Below are 25,967 nucleotides of genomic sequence, written 5' to 3' on the forward strand. Positions count from 1 at the left end.
TCTTTCCTATCAGCGTCCCACGTCAGCCCCAAATCGGCTGCGGGGACAGCTGAGAGGGTCCAGGTGGGTTAAGAAGTGCCCCAAAAAGTGCAGCAGCTTTTAAAATCAATTAAAAAAACCAACAGTGCAAATAATGCAAATAACAACGGGTCGAGCAGCAAATTCATAAAACAATGGCCTAATGCCCCGGCTTTCCGCCTCAGGGCTCAGTTAGCAGCAACCCTAAAATTGCCCTTGCCACCCAAAAACCCATACCCACCCTAAAAACCCATAGACACCCGTATATACAAAGACTTAACACTTACATTTAAAATGCATATGCCTCTACTATTTATGCCTTTCCAACGAAATTCGTTGTAAAGGCATGCATTAAGCAGGCATATGCATGGTACAATTTTACGTTATAATGGCATATGCGTTGTAAGGACCGCTTTGTAATGGCATGCGATGTATGACCGCGTTGTAATGGTTGTTTACCGTCCTGGGTAGAGTTCAAGTCAAACCTGCCTGCTAACTGTGCAGCATAAGGACAAAGGAAACCCCATAGTCAAACGCACAGCAAATTAAATCATTCTGTGCATTTTACAGTATAGGTTTTACGTCAATCCCACCTGAAGAGTGTTCAGCATAAAGCAAAAGCCAATCACTCGCATGTGCTGCTAAGGATTGAGTCCTAATCCTTTGAGCTGCACACAAGTCAAAGCCACCTGTGAATTGTATACCATAAACTGCTATTCAACACACATCTCTTACGTTCAGCATGCAAGCCAAACCTCCCTGCGGTAAACAACCATTACGACGCAGTCATAACACCGCAGTACCATTACAACGCGGATTTTATTGCGCTGGAGGGCGCTCTAGACTAAGGAATAGTGTGATTTACTATTCCAACACCTTCCCTACTGTACGTAGGCTGGAGTTCGAATAGTAAATCATACTATTCCTAAGTCCAGCACCCTACAGCGCAAGTCGTGGTAACGACTTGCGTTGTAAAAGCTGCGTTGTGATGGTACTGCGGTGTTATGTACCACGTTGTACCATCATACATCCCTCCCTGCAAACGGGCATCTTAAATATTTTTGAGGGCCAAGGCCACACATAATTTGGGGCCCGCTTCTGAGAACAGCTCTGAATTTTGTATCCATTTTCATCTCATTCACTTTAACGGGCTCCTTAACAACCGTCTTCTTTGGTTAGGCTATATCTGGGTCCAACCCTGGAGCAAACAGTTTCTCTCTGGCTAGCAAACACCAGAAAGATGATCAGCCTGAACAAGCCAGCTGCATGTGGTTCTGTGGACTGGTGCCTCACCTTTTGGGCCTGTCCATAAGGAGAGGGCCTTTTTTGTTTTTGTTTATTGCACTCCGGTCCCTGCTCTGTGAGAAGCAGAGACTCTGTGCCAGGTGATGGTAGGCTGTGATCCCACCAAACTGGCAGTGCCCTGACGAGGATGGTGCAATCAAAGAGAGAGAGCATAGAACATTGCACTGCACATTAACACATGACCTACCTGCCAGGAAAGCAGAAAGACTAGCGGTCCGACCAAGCCTTCCACCCACAATCTATGTTGTTACTCTGTAGCTAGTCTGTCAGAGCCATTTGGGTTTGTGGTGATGGTTGCTTTTGTTTACTGCGCTGCCCGTGCTATGAGCTACACATATTCAGAGTCAGTAGCAAGGAGAACACACTACCTAGCAGCAGGTCCAAAAGGAAGATGCACTCACGGAGAGACCACACCGTGCCAATTTTTACTGCATAGTAAGTGTCACATGCTGACTAAAGTTAAAGGCCAATGCAGCAAGCCTGAGCCTAGGCGCTTTGAAAAGTGAGAGTACTTGCTGAATCAAACCAGAATAAAATAGGTATTTCTTTTACACTGTTGCTCAGGCAGGGGCTTGACTAGCTGAACAGCCTGCCCCACCCCCCCAAGAAATAATTTTTATTTTTTAACTCTAGACAGAGTGGGGGTGTCCTGAAAGGTTAACGAGATGACCCTATTAAAGAGGGGGGAGAGTGGTGTGTGGAAATGGGCCAGAGACAACTTTGTGCATGCCTTAAAGCTTCTCTGCCTGCAAATTATACGCATATGTGCAAATGAAACCCACTTCTGTGCTACCGGACACAGAGAACCAGTCAAGGAAGCATGCATATTATACAATACTAGCCACCCCTCCAAAGTGCAAGGTTAACCTACCCGCACATAGCATAGTATTGATGTGAACTTCTTTCGCGAGTGCATTGCAAACAGTACAAGGCACATTCTACTGCACAAAGAAACATCGTGAGGAATAGGTCACAGCCCACTTTGCACTGCAGAACACCAAGTCGTATGTAGAGTCACCTGTTTGTTGTATGACAAAATGTACGACTCAACGTAAACTTTTCTCGATACTGCACAAAACACTTAATCTTCAAGTACAATGCACGTCAGAGAGCCAGACATAAAAACTTTTTTCCACATTTATAGCAGTTTGGGCTGGACTGTTCTCACAAGGGACAGGGTCAAAACTGATTTGCATATGGCTGGGTCCAAACTGGGGTGGTGTGGTGAGCAAAAGAATGATGGATTTGACCCAGATTCTTGTGACTAGGGGTGAATGTTTTCATTGTCCAGCATTCCGTCAATCAATTGTTTCTTTTACATATTTCACCCTAAGTGGGAAGGGTATGCCCAGAAGTTGGTCCCGTGCTCACCACACCACTTGATTCAAGCTTGACTGGCTGATGAAGGGTGATGCTCTGAAACCGGCCCCAGGATGCTTGTTTCCGGTCCAGGGAGGACCGGGCTTGGCAGTTCGGGCTGGACTGTTCCCACAAGGGACAGAGTCAAGACTGATTTGCATATGGCTGGGTCCAAACCGGGGTGGTGTGGTGATCAAAATAATGATGGATTTAACCCATATCCTTGTGACTGGGGGTGAATGTTTACATGTCCAGCATTCTGTCCATCAATTGTTTCTTTTGCAAATTCCGCCCTAAGTTGGAAGGTTATGCCTGGACGTGGGTCTCGGCTCACTTCACCACTGGATTCAAGCTAACCTGGCTGAGAAGGGTAATGCCCTGAAACCGGTCCCAGGATTCTTGTTTCCGGTTCAGGGAGGACCTGGCTTGGCATTTCGGGCTGAACTGTTCCCACAAGGGACAGGGTCAAGACTGATCCTTGTGACTGAGGGTGAATGTTTGCATTCTCCAGCACTCCGTCCATCAATTGTTTCTTTATCATATATTGAAGGCCACATGTTAAATCTATATTATGTTCATAAGATAGCTGTCTTAGCTTTGGCATATGCATCTAGAAGAATCCACTGTCCAGATCCTTGATGACCACCACAGAGCTGTAGAGTTGGAGAAAGCAATGCACCGATTACTGTATGATGTGGCAAGCTGATGACCATTTACCAATGCATTAATTAGTCCTGGCCCTTTGATATACCTTCGCAAAAAATTGTTTCCAGAGATTTCATTTTTGATTTGTATTTTTGTATCATTAGAGAAGTAATTTAGCATTGGGTAGACATTTTTCTGGACGAGATTTTAAAAAATGGCGGATGTGTTGCAGTGATGATGTAATATTTCAGGAAGCATGAGACCTATATACTTGATTTTAGTGTCAAAATAAAGGTTTTTTGGGGTCAAGTAGTCTTATAGAGACAGAAAATAACTCCTCCGAGCAACCCTTCCGCCATTTTCCAACATGTTGACAAAAATGAAAATCTCTGCACAACAATCTTTTTACAGAGGTTTATCAGGGGGCCGGGATTAAATGAAGTGGGTGGGGCTACTGTTCATGAAGTGAAGGGTCTAAGTACACATGGAATGATACAGCCAAAAGTTGAAAGAACTTAAGTACATAGTACACGTCATGAAACTATGAGGAGCAATGGCCCATTATAATCTATGCAGCTACAGGTAGCAAGCTTGTGCTGTAAATAAGAACCTATCGGTCATTAAGGTAATTGATTAGGGGAACGCTGAAGAGTTAGACAATATGGTCAATGATTTATAGGCACACCAAAGATCTGGCCAATAGAATCATGAGGAATTATAAAAACTGGCTAGTAACATGAATGTTTTATGTGTGAAATGAAAACCTAATCCGTAGCTTAAATGGCATAGATGTGTACTAAAGATTTGGGCCAACAGAAGTAAGTTTAATTGTTCGCACCGAAGATTTAACAACTAAAGTCAAGCTTTAGATGGGCGTACCTAGAAAGCCTTAGCTTATTGAGGCGAGGCATTAGGGGAGTACTCAGGACATCAAGAGATTATCCGTACTATAATCTTCTCTATAGATAGCACTGGTTCTTGCAAAAAGTGAAGTGAAGTGAACATCCTTGGTTCGCGTTCGGTTTCCGGTTCAGAACGCGAACCCGGGACGTTCACTTCGATCGAGCGTACTATCTAAGGGAAGGACCAGATTGTGGTGTAAGTGGGACTTGAACTTTTGGGATAGCCTCCGCACTCGCAAGGGGATGCTGAACTGTACTTAAGGTGGGGTCATTAGCGTACCCTAGGAACAATTGTGTGGATTTCAATCGTGTTGTGATTGATTGAACACCCTGGTTGGATATACCGAACCTTATTTAAGGTGGGACCATTACCGTACTCTATGAACATTATTGTGGATTTGGATCGTGTTGTGATTATTTGACGAGCCGGGTCGGAAGTATGACCAGCAGAGAGGACCCTGAACTTAGAACTTGAAGAGTCATACATCCCTGAAAAAGTCATGGGGTCTCCCCCTTTTGTTGGCTGGGCGCTGTTTGGATTAAAGAGAAACAAGAAAATCACAAGAACTCTTCTACTCTTTTATTGATGCATTGTCATATCTACTAATTGTAACTTCACATGTAATATTGAGCATGTGCATAGAATAAGAACTGTTAAAAATATTGGCCCTAGGGACCAATTGTTTGAGGGTACAGGGTGTTTTCCCTCACCTTTTGCACCGCAGAAATCATATGATCATAAACCAATGCAAACTCTAAAGGCGCTATTTCTCCTAATCAAATGACACTCCTTAAAAACTGTTGGGGACTAGTTTGTCTACTTGGCGTGCACGGGAAAGCACCGGAGCCCTTCTTGATTTCCCCTGTAGATATTTTGATATTTTAGAAGAGGTGTGGCCAGTGTGGCTCTTGAAAGGTATGATCTTTTCCATGAGGGATGTTGGAATTATTGTGAGTAAGTTCACAGAAAGAGTGGGAATTGAATTGAACCTCCTTCCTACACGAGGGGTAAGGACAAACTGGCCACAAAACTCAAAAAGGCATAAGAGGGGTACTCCCAGCTTCAATGCAAAGACTGCACCGGTGCCAGTATATTCTACAGAGTTGCAACAGAAAGTGATACTGGAAGACTAGATGGACCTGGGGACCTAGGCATAAGGTTTTTTAGGTTTCGACCTGGCGGTCTGCGCAAGCAGTTCGCGCAGGTGAAATCTTTTGTTTACCATATTGGCTATCGGAACGTCCCCCACCTCCCATTAGCTAGCTCCATAAATGGAGGCTAGCCATTGGGAGCCGGATCTGTCCGTCAAGGCCGGACCAGATTCGGGGGCGTTCCCGCGATTTTTTCCCTCTCCGCCTCTGCGATGTCGTCATCGCGGCGGTGGGCGGAGTTTCGTTTTTTTCCTTCTGTGTTTGTTTTGGTCATTCCATGCGAGGAAGCCCAGGTGAGTGCTTGTTTTTTAGTGGTGGAGCACGTGAATTCAGTGTACGTTGGTTAAAAATACATGATGAAGACACAGGCCACGATCTGGCTGTTCATCAAGTGCATGGGCGCTAAAAGTAGTTTTTGCCCCTTTATTGGTAGTGAGGACTCCGCAGTGGTTTGTCTGATGTGAAATTGCTCGGCTGATCCCCTTTGTTGCAGCATGCATAACTTTTCATTCTTTCAGTTCGACTTTACAGTACGTTTTAATAATGTCCTTAAAACTGCGGGTGTCCAGTACCCAAACGGCCTAAATAGACTCGTATGGGCTAAGCATCTCGTGCCCCTCGTGAGACACTTGTAAAACTGCTCATAAGATTTGCAACAGGGAGTTTTTTCATGGTTTGGCATTTTTCGTAATGCATTACAGTTGAATTTATATAGCGCTTCATATCCTAACCGCACTGCAAAGCGCTGAAGAGCATCAGAGGCCATAAAGTACGTGCTGCAAAGGTGATTAACAGCAAATGGGTAGGGAGTGCAGAGTGGATAGGGAGTGCAGAGTGGATAGGGAGTGCAGAGTGGATAGGGAGTGCAGAGTGGATAGGGAGTGCAGAGTGGATAGGGAGTGGAGAGTGCATAGGGAGTGGAGAGTGCATAGGGAGTGGAGAGTGCATAGGGAGTGGAGAGTGCCTAGGGAGTGGAGAGTGGAGAGTGGAGAGTGCATAGGGAGTGCAGAGTGCATGGAGAGTGCAGAGTGGAGAGTGCATAGAGAGTGTATAGGGAGTGCAGAGTGCATGGAGAGTGGAGAGTGCATAGGGAGTGGAGAGTGCATAGGGAGTGGAGAGTGCATAGGGAGTGCAGAGTGCATAGGGAGTGCAGAGTGCATAGGGAGTGCAGAGTGCATAGGGAGTGGAGAGTGCAGAGTGCATAGGGAGTGCAGAGTGGGGAGTGCAGAGTGCATAGGGAGTGCAGAGTGGAGAGTGGAGAGTGCATAGGGAGTGCATAGGGAGTGCAGAGTGGAGAGTGCATAGGGAGTGCATAGGGAGTGCAGAGTGGAGAGTGCATAGGGAGTGGAGAGTGGAGAGTGCATAGGGGGTGGAGAGTGGAGAGTGCATAGGGGTGGAGAGTGGAGAGTGCATAGGGGGTGGAGAGTGCAGAGTGCATAGGGAGTGAAGAGTGCATAGGGAGTGAAGAGTGCATAGGGAGTGAAGAGTGCATAGGGAGTGAAGAGTGCATAGAGAGTGAAGAGTGCATAGGGAGTGGAGAGTGAAGAGTGCATAGGGAGTGGAGAGTGAAGAGTGCATAGGGAGTGAAGAGTGCATAGGGAGTGAAGAGTGCATAGGGAGTGAAGAGTGCATAGAGAGTGAAGAGTGCATAGGGAGTGCAGAGTGCATAGGGAGTGGAGTGGAGAGTGCATAGGGAGTGGAGAGTGCATAGGGAGTGGAGAGTGCATAGGGAGTGGAGAGTGCATAGGGAGGGGAGAGTGCATAGGGAGTGCAGCTCGAGGGAGTGGAGAGTGCATAGGGAGTGGAGAGTGGAGAGTGCATAGGGAGTGGAGAGTGCATAGGGAGTGCAGAGTGGGGAGTGGAGAGTGCATAGGGAGTGGAGAGTGCAGAGTGGAGAGTGCATAGGGAGTGCAGAGTGGAGAGTGCATAGGGAGTGGAGAGTGCATAGGGAGTGGAGAGTGCATAGGGAGTGGAGAGTGCATAGGGAGTGGAGAGTGCATAGGGAGTGGAGAGTGCAGAGTGCATAGGGAGTGGAGAGTGCATAGGGAGTGGAGAGTGCAGAGTGCATAGGGAGTGGAGAGTGCATAGGGAGTGGAGAGTGGAGAGTGCAGAGTGCATAGGGAGTGCAGAGTGCATAGGGAGTGGAGAGTGCAGAGTGCATAGGGAGTGCAGAGTGCATAGGGAGTGGAGAGTGCAGAGTGCATAGGGAGTGGAGAGTGAAGAGTGCATAGGGAGTGAAGAGTGCATAGGGAGTGAAGAGTGCATAGAGAGTGAAGAGTGCATAGGGAGTGCAGAGTGCATAGGGAGTGGAGTGGAGAGTGCATAGGGAGTGGAGAGTGCATAGGGAGTGGAGAGTGCATAGGGAGTGGAGAGTGCATAGGGAGTGGAGAGTGCATAGGGAAGGGAGAGTGCATAGGGAGTGCAGCTCGAGGGAGTGGAGAGTGCATAGGGAGTGGAGAGTGGAGAGTGCATAGGGAGTGGAGAGTGCATAGGGAGTGCAGAGTGGGGAGTGGAGAGTGCATAGGGAGTGGAGAGTGCAGAGTGGAGAGTGCATAGGGAGTGCAGAGTGGAGAGTGCATAGGGAGTGGAGAGTGCATAGGGAGTGGAGAGTGCATAGGGAGTGGAGAGTGCATAGGGAGTGGAGAGTGCATAGGGAGTGGAGAGTGCATAGGGAGTGGAGAGTGGAGAGTGCATAGGGAGTGGAGAGTGCATAGGGAGTGGAGAGTGGAGAGTGCATAGGGAGTGGAGAGTGCATAGGGAGTGGAGAGTGGAGAGTGCAGAGTGCATAGGGAGTGGAGAGTGCATAGGGAGTGGAGAGTGCAGAGTGCAGAGTGCATAGGGAGTGGAGAGTGCATAGGGAGTGGAGAGTGGAGAGTGCAGAGTGCATAGGGAGTGGAGAGTGCATAGGGAGTGGAGAGTGCAGAGTGCATAGGGAGTGGAGAGTGCAGAGTGCATAGGGAGTGGAGAGTGCATAGGGAGTGGAGAGTGCATAGGGAGTGCAGAGTGCATAGGGAGTGCAGAGTGCATAGGGAGTGGAGAGTGCATAGGGAGTGGAGAGTGCAGAGTGCATAGGGAGTGCAGAGTGCATAGGGAGTGCAGAGTGGAGAGTGCATAGGGAGTGGAGAGTGCAGAGTGCATAGGGAGTGGAGAGTGCATAGGGAGTGGAGAGTGCAGAGTGCATAGGGAGTGCAGAGTGCATAGGGAGTGCAGAGTGCATAGGGAGTGCATAGGGAGTGCAGAGTGCATAGGGAGTGCAGAGTGCATAGGGAGTGCAGAGTGCATAGGGAGTGGAGAGTGCAGAGTGCATAGTGCAGAGTGCATAGGGAGTGGAGAGTGCAGAGTGCATAGGGAGTGGAGAGTGCAGAGTGCATAGGGAGTGGAGAGTGCATAGGGAGTGCAGAGTGCATAGGGAGTAGGGAGTGCAGAGTGCAGAGTGCATAGGGAGTGCAGAGTGCATAGGGAGTGGAGAGTGCAGAGTGCATAGGGAGTGGAGAGTGCAGAGTGCATAGGGAGTGGAGAGTGCATAGGGAGTGCAGAGTGGAGAGTGCATAGGGAGTGGAGAGTGCATAGGGAGTGGAGAGTGCATAGGGAGTGGAGAGTGCATAGGGAGTGGAGAGTGCATAGGGAGTGGAGAGTGCATAGGGAGTGGAGAGTGCATAGGGAGTGGAGAGTGGAGAGTGCATAGGGAGTGCAGAGTGCATAGGGAGTGGAGAGTGCATAGGGAGTGGGGAGTGCAGCTCGAGGGAGTGGAGAGTGCATAGGGAGTGGAGAGTGGAGAGTGCATAGGGAGTGGAGAGTGCATAGGGAGTGGAGAGTGCAGAGTGCATAGGGAGTGCAGAGTGCATAGGGAGTGCAGAGTGCATAGGGAGTGCAGAGTGGAGAGTGCATAGGGAGTGGAGCGTGGAGAGTGCATAGGGAGTGCAGAGTGCATAGGGAGTGGAGAGTGCAGAGTGCATAGGGAGTGCAGAGTGCATAGGGAGTGCAGAGTGCATAGGGAGTGGAGAGTGCATAGGGAGTGGAGAGTGCATAGGGAGGGGAGAGTGCATAGGGAGGGGAGAGTGCATAGGGAGTGGAGAGTGCATAGGGAGTGGAGAGTGCATAGGGAGTGGAGAGTGCATAGGGAGTGGAGAGTGGAGAGTGCATAGGGAGTGCAGAGTGCATAGGGAGTGGAGAGTGCATAGGGAGTGGGGAGTGCAGCTCGAGGGAGTGGAGAGTGCATAGGGAGTGGAGAGTGGAGAGTGCATAGGGAGTGGAGAGTGCATAGGGAGTGGAGAGTGCAGAGTGCATAGGGAGTGCAGAGTGCATAGGGAGTGCAGAGTGCATAGGGAGTGCAGAGTGGAGAGTGCATAGGGAGTGGAGCGTGGAGAGTGCATAGGGAGTGCAGAGTGCATAGGGAGTGGAGAGTGCAGAGTGCATAGGGAGTGCAGAGTGCATAGGGAGTGCAGAGTGCATAGGGAGTGGAGAGTGCATAGGGAGTGGAGAGTGCATAGGGAGGGGAGAGTGCATAGGGAGGGGAGAGTGCATAGGGAGTGGAGAGTGCATAGGGAGTGCAGCTCGAGGGAGTGGAGAGTGCATAGGGAGTGGAGAGTGGAGAGTGCATAGGGAGTGCAGAGTGGGGAGTGGAGAGTGCATAGGTAGTGGAGAGTGCATAGGGAGTGCAGAGTGGAGAGTGCATAGGGAGTGCAGAGTGGAGAGTGCATAGGGAGTGCAGAGTGGAGAGTGCATAGGGAGTGCAGAGTGCATAGGGAGTGGAGAGTGCATAGGGAGTGGAGAGTGCATAGGGAGTGGAGAGTGCATAGGGAGTGGAGAGTGCATAGGGAGTGGAGAGTGCATAGGGAGTGGAGAGTGCATAGGGAGTGCAGCTCGAGGGAGTGGAGAGTGCATAGGGAGTGGAGAGTGGAGAGTGCATAGGGAGTGGAGAGTGCATAGGGAGTGCAGAGTGGGGAGTGGAGAGTGCATAGGGAGTGCAGAGTGGGGAGTGGGGAGTGCAGAGTGGAGAGTGCATAGTGCATAGGGAGTGGAGAGTGCATAGGGAGTGGAGAGTGCATAGGGAGTGGAGAGTGCATAGGGAGTGGAGAGTGCATAGGGAGTGGAGAGTGCATAGGGAGTGGAGAGTGCATAGGGAGTGCAGCTCGAGGGAGTGGAGAGTGCATAGGGAGTGGAGAGTGGAGAGTGCATAGGGAGTGGAGAGTGCATAGGGAGTGCAGAGTGGGGAGTGGAGAGTGCATAGGGAGTGGAGAGTGCATAGGGAGTGCAGAGTGGAGAGTGCATAGTGCATAGGGAGTGGAGAGTGCATAGGGAGTGGAGAGTGCAGAGTGCATAGAGAGTGCATAGGGAGTGCAGAGTGGAGAGTGCATAGGGAGTGGAGAGTGGAGAGTGCATAGGGAGTGGAGAGTGCATAGGGAGTGGAGAGTGCAGAGTGCATAGGGAGTGCAGAGTGCATAGGGAGTGCAGAGTGCATAGGGAGTGGAGAGTGCAGAGTGCATAGGGAGTGGAGAGTGCATAGGGAGTGGAGAGTGCATAGGGAGTGGAGAGTGCATAGGGAGTGCAGAGTGCATAGGGAGGGGAGAGTGCATAGGGAGTGGAGAGTGCATAGGGAGGGGAGAGTGCATAGGGAGTGCAGCTCGAGGGAGTGGAGAGTGCATAGGGAGTGGAGAGTGGAGAGTGCATAGGGAGTGGAGAGTGCATAGAGAGTGGGGAGTGGAGAGTGCATAGGTAGTGGAGAGTGCATAGAGAGTGGAGAGTGCATAGGGAGTGCAGAGTGGAGAGTGCATAGGGAGTGCAGAGTGGAGAGTGTATAGGGAGTGGAGAGTGTATAGGGAGTGGAGAGTGTATAGGGAGTGGAGAGTGCATAGGGAGTGGAGAGTGCATAGGGAGTGGAGAGTGCATAGGGAGTGGAGAGTGCATAGGGAGTGGAGAGTGCATAGGGAGTGGAGAGTGCATAGGGAGTGCAGCTCGAGGAAGTGGAGAGTGCATAGGGAGTGGAGAGTGGAGAGTGCATAGGGAGTGGAGAGTGCATAGGGAGTGCAGAGTGGGGAGTGGAGAGTGCATAGGGAGTGCAGAGTGGGGAGTGGAGAGTGGGGAGTGGAGAGTGCATAGGGAGTGGAGAGTGCATAGGGAGTGCAGCTCGAGGGAGTGGAGAGTGCATAGGGAGTGGAGAGTGGGGAGTGGAGAGTGGGGAGTGGAGAGTGCATAGGGAGGGGAGAGTGCATAGGGAGTGCAGCTCGAGGGAGTGGAGAGTGCATAGGGAGTGGAGAGTGGAGAGTGCATAGTGCATAGGGAGTGGAGAGTGCATAGGGAGTGGAGAGTGCATAGGGAGTGGAGAGTGCATAGGGAGTGGAGAGTGCATAGGGAGTGGAGAGTGCATAGGGAGTGGAGAGTGCATAGGGAGTGGAGAGTGCATAGGGAGTGCAGCTCGAGGGAGTGGAGAGTGCATAGGGAGTGGAGAGTGGAGAGTGCATAGGGAGTGGAGAGTGCATAGGGAGTGCAGAGTGGGGAGTGGAGAGTGCATAGGGAGTGGAGAGTGCATAGGGAGTGCAGAGTGGAGAGTGCATAGTGCATAGGGAGTGGAGAGTGCATAGGGAGTGCAGAGTGCATAGGGAGTGCAGAGTGCATAGAGAGTGGAGAGTGCATAGGGAGTGGAGAGTGGAGAGTGCATAGGGAGTGGAGAGTGGAGAGTGCATAGGGAGTGCAGAGTGCATAGAGAGTGAAGAGTTGAGAGTACATAGGGAGTGCAGAGTGCATAGAGAGTGCAGAGTGGAGAGTGCATAGGGAGTGCAGAGTGCATAGAGAGTGCAGAGTGGAGAGTGCATAGGGAGTGCAGAGTGCATGGAGAGTGCATAGGGAGTGGAGAGTGCAGAGTGCATAGGGAGTGGAGAGTGCATAGGGAGTGGAGAGTGCATAGAGAGTGGAGAGTGCATAGAGAGTGGAGAGTGCATAGGGAGTGGAGAGTGCATAGGGAGTGGAGAGTGGAGAGTGCATAGGGAGTGCAGAGTGCATAGAGAGTGAAGAGTGGAGAGTACATAGGGAGTGCAGAGTGCATAGAGAGTGGAGAGTGCAGAGTGGAGAGTGCATAGGGAGTGGAGAGTGCAGAGTGCATAGGGAGTGCAGAGTGCATAGGGAGTGCAGAGTGCATAGGGAGTGGAGAGTGCAGAGTGCATAGGGAGTGGAGAGTACATAGGGAGTGGAGAGTGCATAGGGAGTGGAGAGTGCATAGGGAGTGGAGAGTGCAGAGTGCATAGGGAGTGGAGAGTGCAGAGTGCATAGGGAGTGGAGAGTGCAGAGTGCATTGGGAGTGGAGAGTGCATAGGGAGTGGAGAGTGCATAGGGAGTGGAGAGTGCATAGGGAGTGGAGAGTGCATAGGGAGTGGAAAGTGCATAGGGAGTGGAGAGTGCATAGGGAGTGGAGAGTGCATAGGGAGTGGAGAGTGCATAGGGAGTGGAGAGTGCATAGGGAGTGGAGAGTGCATAGGGAGTGGAGAGTGGAGAGTGCATAGGGAGTGGAGAGTGCATAGGGAGTGGAGAGTGCAGAGTGCATAGGGAGTGGAGAGTGCAGAGTGCATAGGGAGTGGAGAGTGCAGAGTGCATAGGGAGTGGAGAGTGGAGAGTGCATAGGGAGTGGAGAGTGGAGAGTGCATAGGGAGTGGAGAGTGGAGAGTGCATAGGGAGTGGAGAGTGGAGAGTGCATAGGGAGTGGAGAGTGGAGAGTGCACAGGGAGTGGAGAGTGCATAGGGAGTGGAGAGTGCATAGGGAGTGGAGAGTGCATAGGGAGTGGAGAGTGCATAGGGAGTGGAGAGTGCATAGGGAGTGAAGAGTGGAGAGTGCATAGGGAGTGGAGAGTGGAGAGTGCGTAGGGAGTGGAGAGTGGAGAGTGCGTAGGGAGTGAAGAGTGGAGAGTGCGTAGGGAGTGGAGAGTGGAGAGTGCGTAGGGAGTGGAGAGTGGAGAGTGCGTAGGGAGTGGAGAGTGCATAGGGAGTGGATAGTGCATACGGAGTGGAGAGTGGAGAGTGCATAGGGAGTGGAGAGTGCATAGGGAATGGAGAGTGCATCCCCTCTACTTCTCTTCTATGGACACTTGTACTTCTTCTACTTCTCCACCAGCACAGTGTGTGTTTCCACTCGCCCGTGGCACTGGAGACTGAAGCACATCCTTCTTAGGGTCTTGCTGGTCATTATGGACACTCTTTCCAGTTCTGTACTTTTATGTGATCACACTATGCATTATGGGGGGTGTAGTGTTGCTTTGATTCCATTAGAACACAGCTGAAAACAATGATTTGTAGATAAAAACTCTAGTCCCACTAAATCTTGGAAGTGCTTATTCACACACACACATGCATGCACGCACATATGCAAACACACTCTCTCTCCCTCAACAGGTGCACTACCTCCTCACAAGCACGGACACATGTTTGTAAAACAGGTTCTTTAACCCACCATGCCATCCCATAATGCAGTTCGGTTGGCTAGCACACCGTGGCTGACTGAAGATGCGCACTAGGATGGCGCCGGCACTTGACAGCCAGGCACAGAGAGGCGCGTGATTGACAATGGGCGACAAGACGAGCGTGACTGAGAGCAGACGCCAACTGAAATGTCCAACCCTTAAAAAGGAAAGATTTAATGACGGTATTTTTTGTGGAACTGGTGGCGAGCTTCCTGTTTCAAGATGAGTGAGTGGATCATGTCCAAAAAGACTGACACTCCAGTAGGGTAGTGTAGTGCTTTCAGCAAGCGTTGCCTTAATGTGCCACCCCAGCACGATTTAACCCCCTCAGCTGTCAATTGGGCATCTGTCACGTGACACCTGCAGACCAGACTCTGAATTTCTTCAGTGAAATCCAGTAGGGTACAATAGGTCTTACATTTGCAAGAGATTAAGCTGTTGGCAATGTAAATGACAATGCCATTTATTTATCTGTTTTCAAAACCAACACATAAATAAAAATATTGTCATTTACAAGGCCAATAGCTCTAACTTTGGCAAAGGCGAAACCGTTGCATTGTAAATGCTTGTTGTTGTTGTTTCAATTATCATGTATAAATGGATTAGTGTACTTACTGGACTAGCCCCAGTTTCTACAAAACCGTGGCTAGTGCATTTTTCCATAGTCTGCGTCAATCGGTATTACCTGCCAGCGTGCTAGTGTATTGTATCGGTATTTATATAGCACTTTCTATGTTTGTCCTGTTCATAGTGCATGGTCAAGATTAAAACGCACATTATGAACTTCATGCCCCCTTTCTCTCTCTTTCCGTAGACCATAGAAAACATCAAAGTGTACCTTCACGAGAAAGAACTATGGAAGAAGTTTCATGAAGCAGGCACAGAAATGATCATCACCAAAGCGGGCAGGTTGGTGGAAATATCTTGTGTTATCTTTTTTGCTGACTCCTTCTTTCTTTCTTTCTGCTGTTGTTCTGTTCTCTAAACTATGTTGGTTTTGAATAGGCCTCAGCAAAGTTTTCAATACGCCCCGAAATTCTAAGAAATTTAGCAAGGCAAGAGTATTATGTGAAATTTTATGTAATTCTGATTAATTGTTATGAAATTTAACCAAAAATAGTTTTACAATGTAATCTTGTACATTGCTTACGTTTCAAGTTTGAATAATTTTGGTGTTGCATTCTGGTGAAAGGTAATTTTATTTCAGTTAATCAAAACCATAATATATTGCAAATATATTATTCAAATATTGTACAAATAAAACAATATACATTATATTATGGTTTTTATTAACTGAAATGACATTACGTTTGACCGTTGTTGCATTCTGGCTTCTGCAACTGGTGAGATTAATTAAGAGCTGTGGTTTCTCACACTGCCTGTCACTGGCTCATAACTATGTTCAGGCTACCTCTCTGCTAGTCCGTAGTCTCGAGCACAGGGTGGTGGTCAAATATGTGCCAATTGTAATTGTGGTTCTATGGGAAAGAGTGTGAAGGAGGGACACAGAAAATTCAGTACCGGCGGGAAGAGTGTGTGTGTGTTTGCTAGAGAAGGGATGGCAACATGGAGAAGACGAAAATAAGTACATACAGAGTAAGAGTGTAAAAATACATCAAAGAAGTAGAAGGATATATTTAATTCACAATCCCATATTTTCACAATTGTTCAGCATCTCATTTTGTCAGAATTGAAACATATTAAATTCCAGATATTCAAAACAATATCATTTTTATTGCTCGTGCATTTGATATTGAAAATTACACATTGTTAACAAGCATTGGCTAATCAAAGAGGTCTGGCTGGTTTTAAGTTTATGTGTTCATTGTTGTGTGATAAGTGTAGATGCAATAACAGAAGACATATATAGGCTCACTAATGCTGGCCAGGTGGCAGGTGGTATCAAACACATAATTCGAGTTCATGTGTTTAGGCCATGCCTTTAATTAAATAAACCACGCCACCTGTAAAGGATACATAGTTATGCTTCTTTGGACGTGCCCATTTTAAAGACCTCCCCTTTTTAGGTCGAGCCTGTAACAGCGCTCATGCGCTGTTCTGGCGAAGTATCATGTACTAGCTTTCAGAAGTCGCTTCAGATGCTTGCACACGCTGCGTGTGTGCTTTTACTTTGCCCCAGGCTATTGGCCTTTGCGTGCGTCTTTTTAACAAAGACAGCACGCAATTGGCCAAAGGCAGGCGCATTGTTCCCCCCATGGCCTATTGGTGTCGGTTACCCGCACAGCCGCCATGTGGTTTCAATTATCGTGCCCAGACACGGGCGCCATAATTGAAACCAGATGTCTCGCTGTGGCGTGCGCGCATGCACCACTTGCAGGCTTGTTCTTTTTTGGGTCCGTTTCACAGGGAAGCAAATAAATGAAAGAAGGAAAGAGATGTGAACCGTTTCTTGAAGTCACGGTTTTCAGTAATTCATTTCATAGGCACTCTTTGTTCCCCTCAGCACTTGTGCAGGTAGTGGGAACAGTTATTTTCTGTAAACATGGACATGACCTATTTCAGGTAATGCTTTTGTTTTCCTTTTCTTGTTTGTTTGTTACATTCTGTTACAGTGGCGCCTGTCCAAACATGGCGGTGGTTCAGTTTGCCTCCGTGCGAGACATGGTTGCCTTAAAAGCAAGGAAGCGCTCCCTCTTCATTGTGCAACTACCATCAGCGTGATATGAGTTGCTTTGTTTCCCACGAGCGGGCACATCTCTGCTTCTTGCTGCCTGGATGTGACAATGGAGCCTATGTAGCGATTCAATGAGAGAAGGCATGTGGAAATTAACTCCTCTGGGTTCGAAGCTCTCCTTGCCTTGAGAGATTGATTAGCAGCCTGTTCAGCCCCCGTAGGACTATGATTAATAAAGCGCCGGAGGTTTCCTTTTTAGCAAGCCCTGTAAAAAACAAGCATTTGCACTCGTTTCCATTCCGTGCTTTTTTTTTTATCTCAGCCCACTGCGTTCTATGCCATTTCCTGTTACAAGAGGAAGGCTTACACAAGAATCAGCCGTCTTTTGTTAATTTGCATTCCCTTTATGGTTGAAGCTATGTGTCTGGAAATGCAGCATGGCCGCTGCGCTCCTGTCACCAGACACCAGCCTGAAACCAGAGTTCTCCTGGTCGCCCACATTCGAGAGGATTGTGTGATCCTGGGCAATTCGCAGTGCCTCCCCAGCTCTCAGATGCGGCATCTGTCCCAAACTGGAGTGTAACTACACACGCACTTGATGAAAGCCTAGTTGGGGTTGGCGGTCGGAGAGTCTTCGCGGTGCTGTGCATCCTGCACTCCCGTCCGCGGGAGAGCTGCTGAGGCCGTGGGCAATGAGATGACAACATCCCCCAGCTGTGTCTACTCTCCCTCTCCAGGGAAGCCCTGAACGACACAGGCAGCTGTGAGCCCTCACACAACCTCACTGCACCATCACCATGTGCGCAGAATCACATTAGCGCCTATTGCTCGTTGCAGAAAAGCCCAAGGAGCTGCTGCGCCAAAACGACCCCGAGATTATCTTGTGACATCTCTTGGCACATAGTCTGGCAGCAACATCACGGGCTGCTTCAAAAAAACACCACTCAAAGTTGTTTAGATATAATCGGATTGTAGTGTATCTTCTGTTTCGTCGTTTCTTACCCAACGCTGTGTTTCTCTCCCAGGTGCTTCTCTTCGGTGACCTTTCGGATGTCCATAAGCTGCCCCGTGAGAATGGTCCCGCGTTGGTGTGCATTTGTAGCTCCTTACAATATGTGAGTTGCGCAAAATGTGCCTTTGCATGCAGTTGGGCGATGTTTGGGTTGGAGCCTTCGTGCTGTGGATGATCAGAACCCTGGGTCCGGCCGCTGCGACTGTTAGCCTGGAAGTTTATTGAAGGCACAGGTTGGAACCCGCTCCCTCCCCTGCTCCATTTTAGGGGTTTTGGGCAGTTGCAACACAAAAGAAGGCTGGGCGTAAACTTTCACCGCCCCTCCTCGCAGGGCAAGCTGCAGCCAAGAAGGCCTGGGTGGAAAAGCTCTGTTTCTTTCTCGCCTCCTGGTCCAGTTGGCACCATGGAAGGTTGGATGAAAAGAAGCCCCTAGAACACCATGTTTCCGTTGCTCCTACTCCTCTCAGTGCCAACCAAGGCTTTCTTGCCTGCTGCAGATGAGCGTGCTGCCCCCACAGCTTGCTCCCGCAGGAAGCTCCAGTCACTCCAGCAGGTAAATGTAAAGTTAAATAAAGGCTTGCATGTCGCAGCACCTCCATTATTCAGCACCTGCAGGGAGAAAGCTGTCCACTTGCTGACCCACTGTGGTCATCTGAGCTGCACCCTCACACTTCGTGGATCTGTCTTGCATTCCCATCTAACTCTCGCCCTCACTCTCCATAACTCTAGACTCTTGTGGTGCCTCCCTCTTTCTCCTCTCTAACTTAGGTACCCACCGCACCGACGCACGGAACTACTCCTTAACTCTGTTACTGCTACATCTCCTCTCTTCCTCTTTCCTCCTTTTCTCCCTCTGTGGTTGCCCTCAACTCCCTCCACCTGTTCTTTATCTCCCCACTCCTCTGTAGTTTCTCCTTCCCCCTCCTCCTCCCGTTCTACCCTCTCTGTCCCTATACCCCCTCCCTCACCCCCTCCAGTCTTACATGTTCCCTTCGCCCTCCAGCCCACCCCCACACTTCTCGTTGTTTCTATCTCCATCTCTCTTTCCTCCTCCATTCCCTCCCCCCTCCCGTGTCCCCCCCACTCCCCTGCTTTCTCTGCTTCATTATTTAATGCCTCAGAACGAATGTGTGCTTTTAGCTGGACTTGTATCAAGAGGCTGCGTTCTCTCTACCTTGCACTGAAATAAAACACACGTCTCCTTCTTTCCTGACCCCTCCCCCACCCACAGGGAGAGCTCAGGCGCAACCACCCCTACCCTCTCTCTTTGTGGCTGTACATTTGTTCTTAATTAGTAGACGCCATATCACCCTCATCTGTGGCATGTTGCAATTACTGCCCGCCTTTATCCCTACAGCTATATATATATATATATATATATATATATATATATATATATATATATATATATATATATATATATATATATATATATATATATAATTTTGAGCTTTCATCCCCAAACCCTATTTTTTTCACTCTTGCCTGTCTTTCTCTTAAACCTAAACCACTGCACTTAGGGGTGTCATGATCAGATGAGAGATATCTTGTAATTATGCCTAGTAGTAGGCGAACATTTTATGTCAGGTGCGAAATGGATCGTGGAAGTGAATTTAACCCTCTACACCACAGCACAAACAACAACCCAAGCTAATACACAGTCCCTTGTTAGCATACAGGAATGTAAGCTGTGCGGCCAAACTACAGTCCAGTGCTGTTCTAATTCCCGGATAGCCTGCTCTGTATTATTGCGTATAGGTTGATTATTAATGGGTACCTTTGCGTTTGAGGAGTCTATTTATTGTTGCAAATAAAAATGCAAAAGTAAAAAGCATAGTCATTTTCAATGCCAACAGCTCTAACTTTAACAAATGCGATCCTATGTCATTGCAAATGATTGTTATCCTACCTAATGCCCGGGCTAAAGTCAAACTCTCTAATTTGTGTACGAGCCCCTTACCGGCTCCGTAAGGCTGGATGTTTCATGAGGGCTCAAGAGTATCCCGCATGTTTCTAATTCATGTTTTTTACCTGGAAATTGACAAAGATTTCTATTCTGTTCTGCGTTCCATATTTAGAAAGCTTTTAGACCCAAAAGGGCATACAAATGAATTCAAATATAGAAAGAGACAGTGAGAGAGAGGAGAGAGGAAAAAGTGTGAGGGAGGCACACACACACACACACAAAGAGCAATGTAAACTGGAGGAGATAGAAAAAGAAAGACCGGGAGAGATATAATGACGGAAAATGCTGTAATGAGGAGAAAGAAACAGAGAGGGATGGAGAGAGGAAAAGAGAAATAGAAATATTGAAGGAAGAGAGAAAATGCTAGGGAGAAAGACTGATCCGAGTGGTGGGTATTTAACTACATACAGTAGCTGTTCCAGTCTGTACAATAAATTGAACATTTAGAGCAACTCCCAGGGTTGAGTGGTTGTGATGTGTTCCGGTGTTGGTCATTGGTCCAAAGTCCAAACTGATTCACTGCTGAGATTGCTTGGCAGAGTACAGGAGGGGCGCCTGCTTGTACTGCAGCAATGATTCAGTTCTCATAGTTGCTTTTGAGATGGAAAAGGTCATGCACGGCATTCAGGAGTGTGCACCCCTGTCATAAGCTCCCCATAGCGAGTTGTCCATGGGTTTTTGAATGTGTAGGCTGAAGCACCCCTGAGAATCACGAGTGTGTACTGAAGGTCAGTTGCCACATGGAGTAAAACCCAGACCTGGGCTCTGTGGTACAGAGGGGCATGCCATGTGAAACCTTCTTTCCTGAGGACTCCTAACTTTACTACTCCTAAACTGAGAAAAATCCTAATTTTAAACTTTTGGTATTCACAGAAGGCATTTAGGAGTCCTAAAGTTAGGAGTCCTAATTTTACTACTCCCAAACTGAGAAAAATCCTAATTTTAAGACTTTCGGTATTCACAGAAGGCATTTAGGAGTCCTAAAGTTAGGAGTCCTAACTTTATTACTCCTAAACTGAGAAAAATCCTTATTTTAAGACTTTCGGTATTCACAGAAGGCATTTAGGAGTCCTAAAGTTAGGACTCCTAACTTCTGTGAATACCGAAATGAGTAAGTGCCTTCTGTGAATACCAAAATGAGTAAGTGCCTTCTGTGAATACCAAAATGAGTAAGTGCCTTCTGTGAATACCAAAATGGTAGTAAGTTTAGGATTTAGTATTACGTTAGTTCTGTGAATCTGGCCCATAGAGTGTATGTGCTGTGTGTAACTGTGGCAACCAGGATTCCATTTTGAATAGCATCACAAGAGTAGTACACAAGATGGAGGTTAAAGAGAGGCTGCCAGAGAGCAATCTACATTGAGGGGTTTCTCTAAGGCTTTCCTGAGGCCTTTGGAGTGTACCCGAGTCTAATGTGTGAAGTGGCGGACACACTGAAGTGTAGGGAAAGTTTCCGTCCTTTCCTGCTCCATCGGTCCATAGAAATGCTATGCCTGCCAGTTAACAGGTAGTCAAGTGGGGAAGGCTCTCCCTCCTTTCTGCCCAGGTTTGCATCTCTTTTGTGAGGAGACTACTCTGGTCCATCCACCTTCTTGCTAACATCTGAAGAACTCTGGCTGGACCAGCCTGGGAGGAATAAGCAAAAGCCAAGAACTGCTTACAACATGTCCCAGAGATTGATATCTGGAAAGCACAAACTTTGCCTGTAAACTTGATATAAGTATGGGACCATCAGCCATGGTTCCATGTTTTCTTTATCAGAACTCTGGGTCCTTCAGCAGTGGAGACTGACAAAAACTATTTTTTTGTGCCAGGGTTGGGAGTCACTGACTACCAACTAACTTTTACCAGGTTCATGAAAAGAAACCCGGAAGATCTGCTTCCTGCCTGGATAAGTACTGCCTGAGGTTTGCATCAAAGGAAGGAGCTGACTGGCTACTGAGGATGGGTGATGGAGGTGCCTAAAAGAGATCGAATGCGACAAGCTAAGTCAGGGGTAACTGAAGCTGATCCTGTTACCCAGGAAAGGACCTGCATTCCCAGGTGTATGGCAAACACTTCAGAACCTGGTGTTTCTGCAGTGTCCCTAGAAGTGGAAACTCCTGTAATCGTGTGGCACCCACAGAAATCACAAGCGCACCTTGCGAGTTTTTTGCCAAGAAGATATAGAGCCTATGGCTACTCAGTGTTGACGGAGCACAACTGCATTTAGAGAATTTATCTGATAAACTAATGTGCCTTAGGAGGCTTGGCGCTAGGCTCAGATCTCTTACTGAAATCCCATGGGGAACTGTTGATTGTGGCTCTCCCCACTGTGCCTAACCATGAATTCTTTGGCCACGGTAGACGAGACCCAGTGTAGTAATTAACGAGCATTACCTTCTAGTTATCCAATGAGTGCCAAAGTCCTACCTTGTACTACACAACCAATGAGAGAGAGGATCAGCTCTAGCTGCCTCCTCATTAACAGTAAGTATTTCGTTGATAGTTTTGATACCATTTGATAGGATGAAGCCTTAGGATACCAGTGGGAAAAGACTTTCATTGTTACAATTTGAGCCATTTACCCCTGTCTGTCCCACGACTCCTGAAGAAGTTTCCACATCTGTAACTGGTGGTGTTCGCATGCACTGTTTCTGATACATGTATGGGTGGTTGGTATTTGCAGGTACTTCAGACACAGATGGTGGTGCAACCATTTTACAAACCCTGTCCCTAAATAATTGATGTAGGAGGATGGATATCTGGCTATGGTTACCCCCAACCTTTTTCCTAGTGTTTAGCTGGTTTTCGACTTAGTTGGCCTGGGATCCTGCTAATCAGGGCCCCAGGCTATCTGCTCTCACTGTAAAATGGACTCCGTGTACTTTAGGTACATCTCCAATTGGATATTGGATCACCTTGTGAGCCCCTGTATAGTGTACCATAGGTACGCAGGGCATAGGTGCATCCAAGGCCTACCAGGGGCTGCAGCATGAATTATGCCACCACTGGCTGGCCATCCAAACTGACACAACTGGCTGATCACTCAGCTGGGGCAAGGTTGTGTAATCACCCCTTGCTTAGGTATAGTATTCCTATACCTACCATCATATATAGAAACATATTTACCTATAAGTCACTCCTATGGCAGGCCTTAACAATTCTGAAGGCAGAGTGCTTGGTTTTATGTGAGATGAGGCTCTAGCATGAGCTGAGCCTGTCTGCTGCTTTCGGAACCATGTCCTTATAGCTGTTCTATGATATAGCCATACCATATATTCTTAAGTGCATTATAATCCTCGCAGTTATTGCTATCTTTGGTTTGACTTTATCAAAACATGTCGTGTAAGGTGTCATACGCTTTGGAATACTACCCCCTCGTCATTTCTGGCAACGGGGGTAGCATTCCACCCTTCTAGAGGTAGAAGACATGTTGTTCCTGTTAATCCAGGTTAAAGTTAACCAGAGCCTCAGCATCACAAAATGGATGCTGCTGCCACAGACACAAGTCTGACCTCCTGCTGCTGGGACTCCTTCCAGCGAGGGAGGCTTGGACAATAGATTTCCTGCCTTGGGAGGTGCTAGCACCACCCCAGACAGGCCTTAGTGTATTGTGGCAGGGAGGGCTGAATGAAATGAGACACTGCCTGGGGCACACAAGGTGCTCCATGCATAGTCCGGTTCAAACCAGTTGCTGGGGCACTCCAGCCCCAGCTCTGGTGCGAAACTGGACAAAGGGAAAGGGGTGTACCCACCCCCTTCCCTGGTCCCACCCATAGGAGGGACCTAGCAGGTAATCCAGCCCCTTTTATTGGTATAAAGGTAGGAGCTGAGCCAAGAGACTTTAGATTTATCCTGAACTGAAACTTGAAACGAAACTCTGGACCTTCGACATTCTACTGCACTTAGAAGACTGAAGAATCTACCTTGTGGTCAAGGAGTGACCACCTTGTGCAAACAGGCACCATCCAGCGATCTGCGGTTTGCTTTGTCGACGCTCCCGCCGGAGCCCAAGCACAGAGCCTGACAAGAACTAGACTTCCAGACTTCCTTGAGCCCGATCCACAGCCACAGCAAAGCTGAGACCCGTGGAGGCGACGAGAGACGTGGGACCGGACATCTTGAAAAACCTGCTCATTGCTACTTGTGCAGCTTCTGAGGCACCCTCAAAGTTGTGCATTGGGGATTGAGAAGCCCCAGCCCCGAGCATCTTTTGCACTGACGCACAGCCCCCCACACTCACCGAGTGCCGCGTGGGGCTTGCTAGTACTTTTGTGCTTGACGCGTCTGTCCGGTCACTTGCCCTTTGGCTAGTGGCCTCTGTGACGATGAACCTTTGAACTTAAACTGCCTGCCTGGTTGCTCCAGGTTGGCCCCTACTTCCCTGAAAAGGAGAAGCCCCCCAGACCTTGCTGGTCTGCCTCGAAGCGAATATTCGATTCCTGCGTGGGTTGCATTTGCCAAGGCCTGTTGACTCCAATCTGGAAGCCGACACCGCCGACAGCGAGATCCTTTGTGGGACAGTCTGTATCCAGCGCCTGGTTGTCGTCGACCCCTCCTGGTCCACGTGGCTGCAGAAACAAGCTTCATGACATCACCTGATTGTTTCGCGACATCGCCTGGTTCCTTCTTGGTTCCATCCTGGTCACTGGCTAGTGACCCAGACTCTGTCCCCTTTGCTTTCAGGTACTCTTCATCCTCGATCCACCCTTGGATCCAACCGGACACTTCTCTCCTGGTCGCCTGCAGCATCTTTTTACAGGTCTCCATAGGATTCAGCGATGAAACCCGACACAACTTGACACCTATGCACCCGGATCCTGTGGGTGAGGTAACACGAGTACTCCGGTGCTCCTGTGGGTATTGACTATCAAAGTGTCCTAGTTTTAAGTAGCTTTCTCCCAGTCCATCCGGAAGTGTCCTAAATCAACTAGTTTCTGACTCTTACGTTCCCATTGTATCCCTATGGTAACTCGCGTGTGTGTTTAGACACTGCACACGCATCCTGTGGGCCTCCTGCTTCCTAACTCTTGTTAGCTCAGCGTAGCCTCAGCGATTCCCTAGGCCCTAGGCCTATTCACTGTTCGTGACGTGGTTCTTATACCACTATTTTAGTATATGGTTTGCAACGCCCCTAGGTCTCGACTGTATTTTGTGCAACTTATTGTATGATAATTGAGTAACTTGTTATGTGCTTTAGCCTCTGACCTCATAAAGAGTTCAGAGGGGTTGTGTTTATAATAAATACATATCTATTTGATATATAACCTGTGTGGTGTCCTTTCGTTTGGTATTCAAGGGGTTACATATGGTAAACCAGCTGGCTTCACATGCTCTCTGAAGTTTTAGCCTAAGACTGCTTTGTCCATGCTACCACTAGGATAGCTGGTCTATAAGGTTGACTTTACAACCATCACCATAAGGGTTGTTTGGACTGATACAGGGTGCCCACTAGAATAGTGGACATCACATATCAGGCCAACTTCTCACATTGGTGTGCAGCGGTTGGGATAAGAGCTTGCTGTTGTTTTACCAATTGTAATCTTAAGATATCATTTGAAAGATCACCTTAGGTACCTATAGGTACATATAACAAGTCTTATAATACTTAAGTTCTACTGAACTTAGTTGTTGTAGAGCAAAGGGCTTAGCACACCCTGACTACAACTCCTAGAGAGGTTCTAGTAGGAAACACTTAGTGTAGGTAGGTGCACACACCACACCGCACTAGATCATGTCTACCACAGGAGAGCCTAGTGTGACTCTCCCTGTGGGAAGTGACCCTGCCAGGGCACCTTCAAGATATGATACCCTAACCTTCCAAGACTTAAGGCACTTGTGCACATCTAGAAGGTTCAAACAGGGTTCCAACCCTACCCTCAAGCACCTGATAGAGCTTATGGAAGAATATGATGCTCAGAAAGCCTCTAGCTCAGGCCCCTCAGGTAATGCAGATGAGGTCCTACCCTCAGCAGAAGATGCCACTGACCCTACAATCATAGATGATGAGGAAGAGGTGGAGGCAGAAGATTCTGGGAGAAAGTAGACAGCCAGGTCCAAGTTGGAAGACTTAGCCGGGCTAACCTAAGCCTATATGGGGCTGCGGATGGGCTAGCCCCATACAGGCCTCTAAGTGGACTTAGCCAGAGGTATAGGAGGGGAAGATCCCACTCTAGGGAGTCTCTCCACTCTAATGCTTCAAGAGGCTCTAATGCTGCTGCTCAGAGGGGAATGACTTCTCCTCAGAGAAGAGAGCATCAGGCAAGGATGAAGGAAGTCAATCTGAGGATTGAGAGGGAAGAACTTGCCCTCGCCAAGGCACTTGCCCTTGCCAGAGAGCAAAAGTTAAGTGGATTAGATTCCACTGATGGCAGCAATATCCCTAAGGATAAAGATAGGTCCTATGATACTAGAAACCTAAGCAAGATTGTCCCACCCTACAAAGTTGGGGATGACATCCACAAGTGGATTACTGCTTTGGAGAGGGCTTGCAAAGTACAGCAGGTGCCCCAAAGTCAGTGGGCAGCAATCTTATGGCTCTCCT

General features: G+C 48.4%; 1 protein-coding gene across 3 annotated transcripts in view; it reads left to right on the forward strand.

Annotated features, from left to right (window-relative positions):
- The window catches only part of TBX4 (T-box transcription factor 4), a 758,647-nt gene that overhangs the window by 402,666 nt on the left and 330,014 nt on the right, over nucleotides 1-25,967 (forward strand). For all 3 annotated transcript variants that reach the window (XM_078679815.1, XM_078679816.1, XM_078679814.1), the window contains exon 3: nucleotides 14,643-14,737. In XM_078679815.1, coding sequence (XP_078535941.1) covers nucleotides 14,643-14,737 — 95 coding nt within the window. The remainder of the gene's footprint in view (nucleotides 1-14,642; nucleotides 14,738-25,967) is intronic.

The sequence above is a fragment of the Lissotriton helveticus genome, chromosome 3_1 (genome assembly GCF_964261635.1).
Source record: "Lissotriton helveticus chromosome 3_1, aLisHel1.1, whole genome shotgun sequence".
Classification (NCBI taxonomy): Eukaryota; Metazoa; Chordata; class Amphibia; order Caudata; family Salamandridae; genus Lissotriton; species Lissotriton helveticus.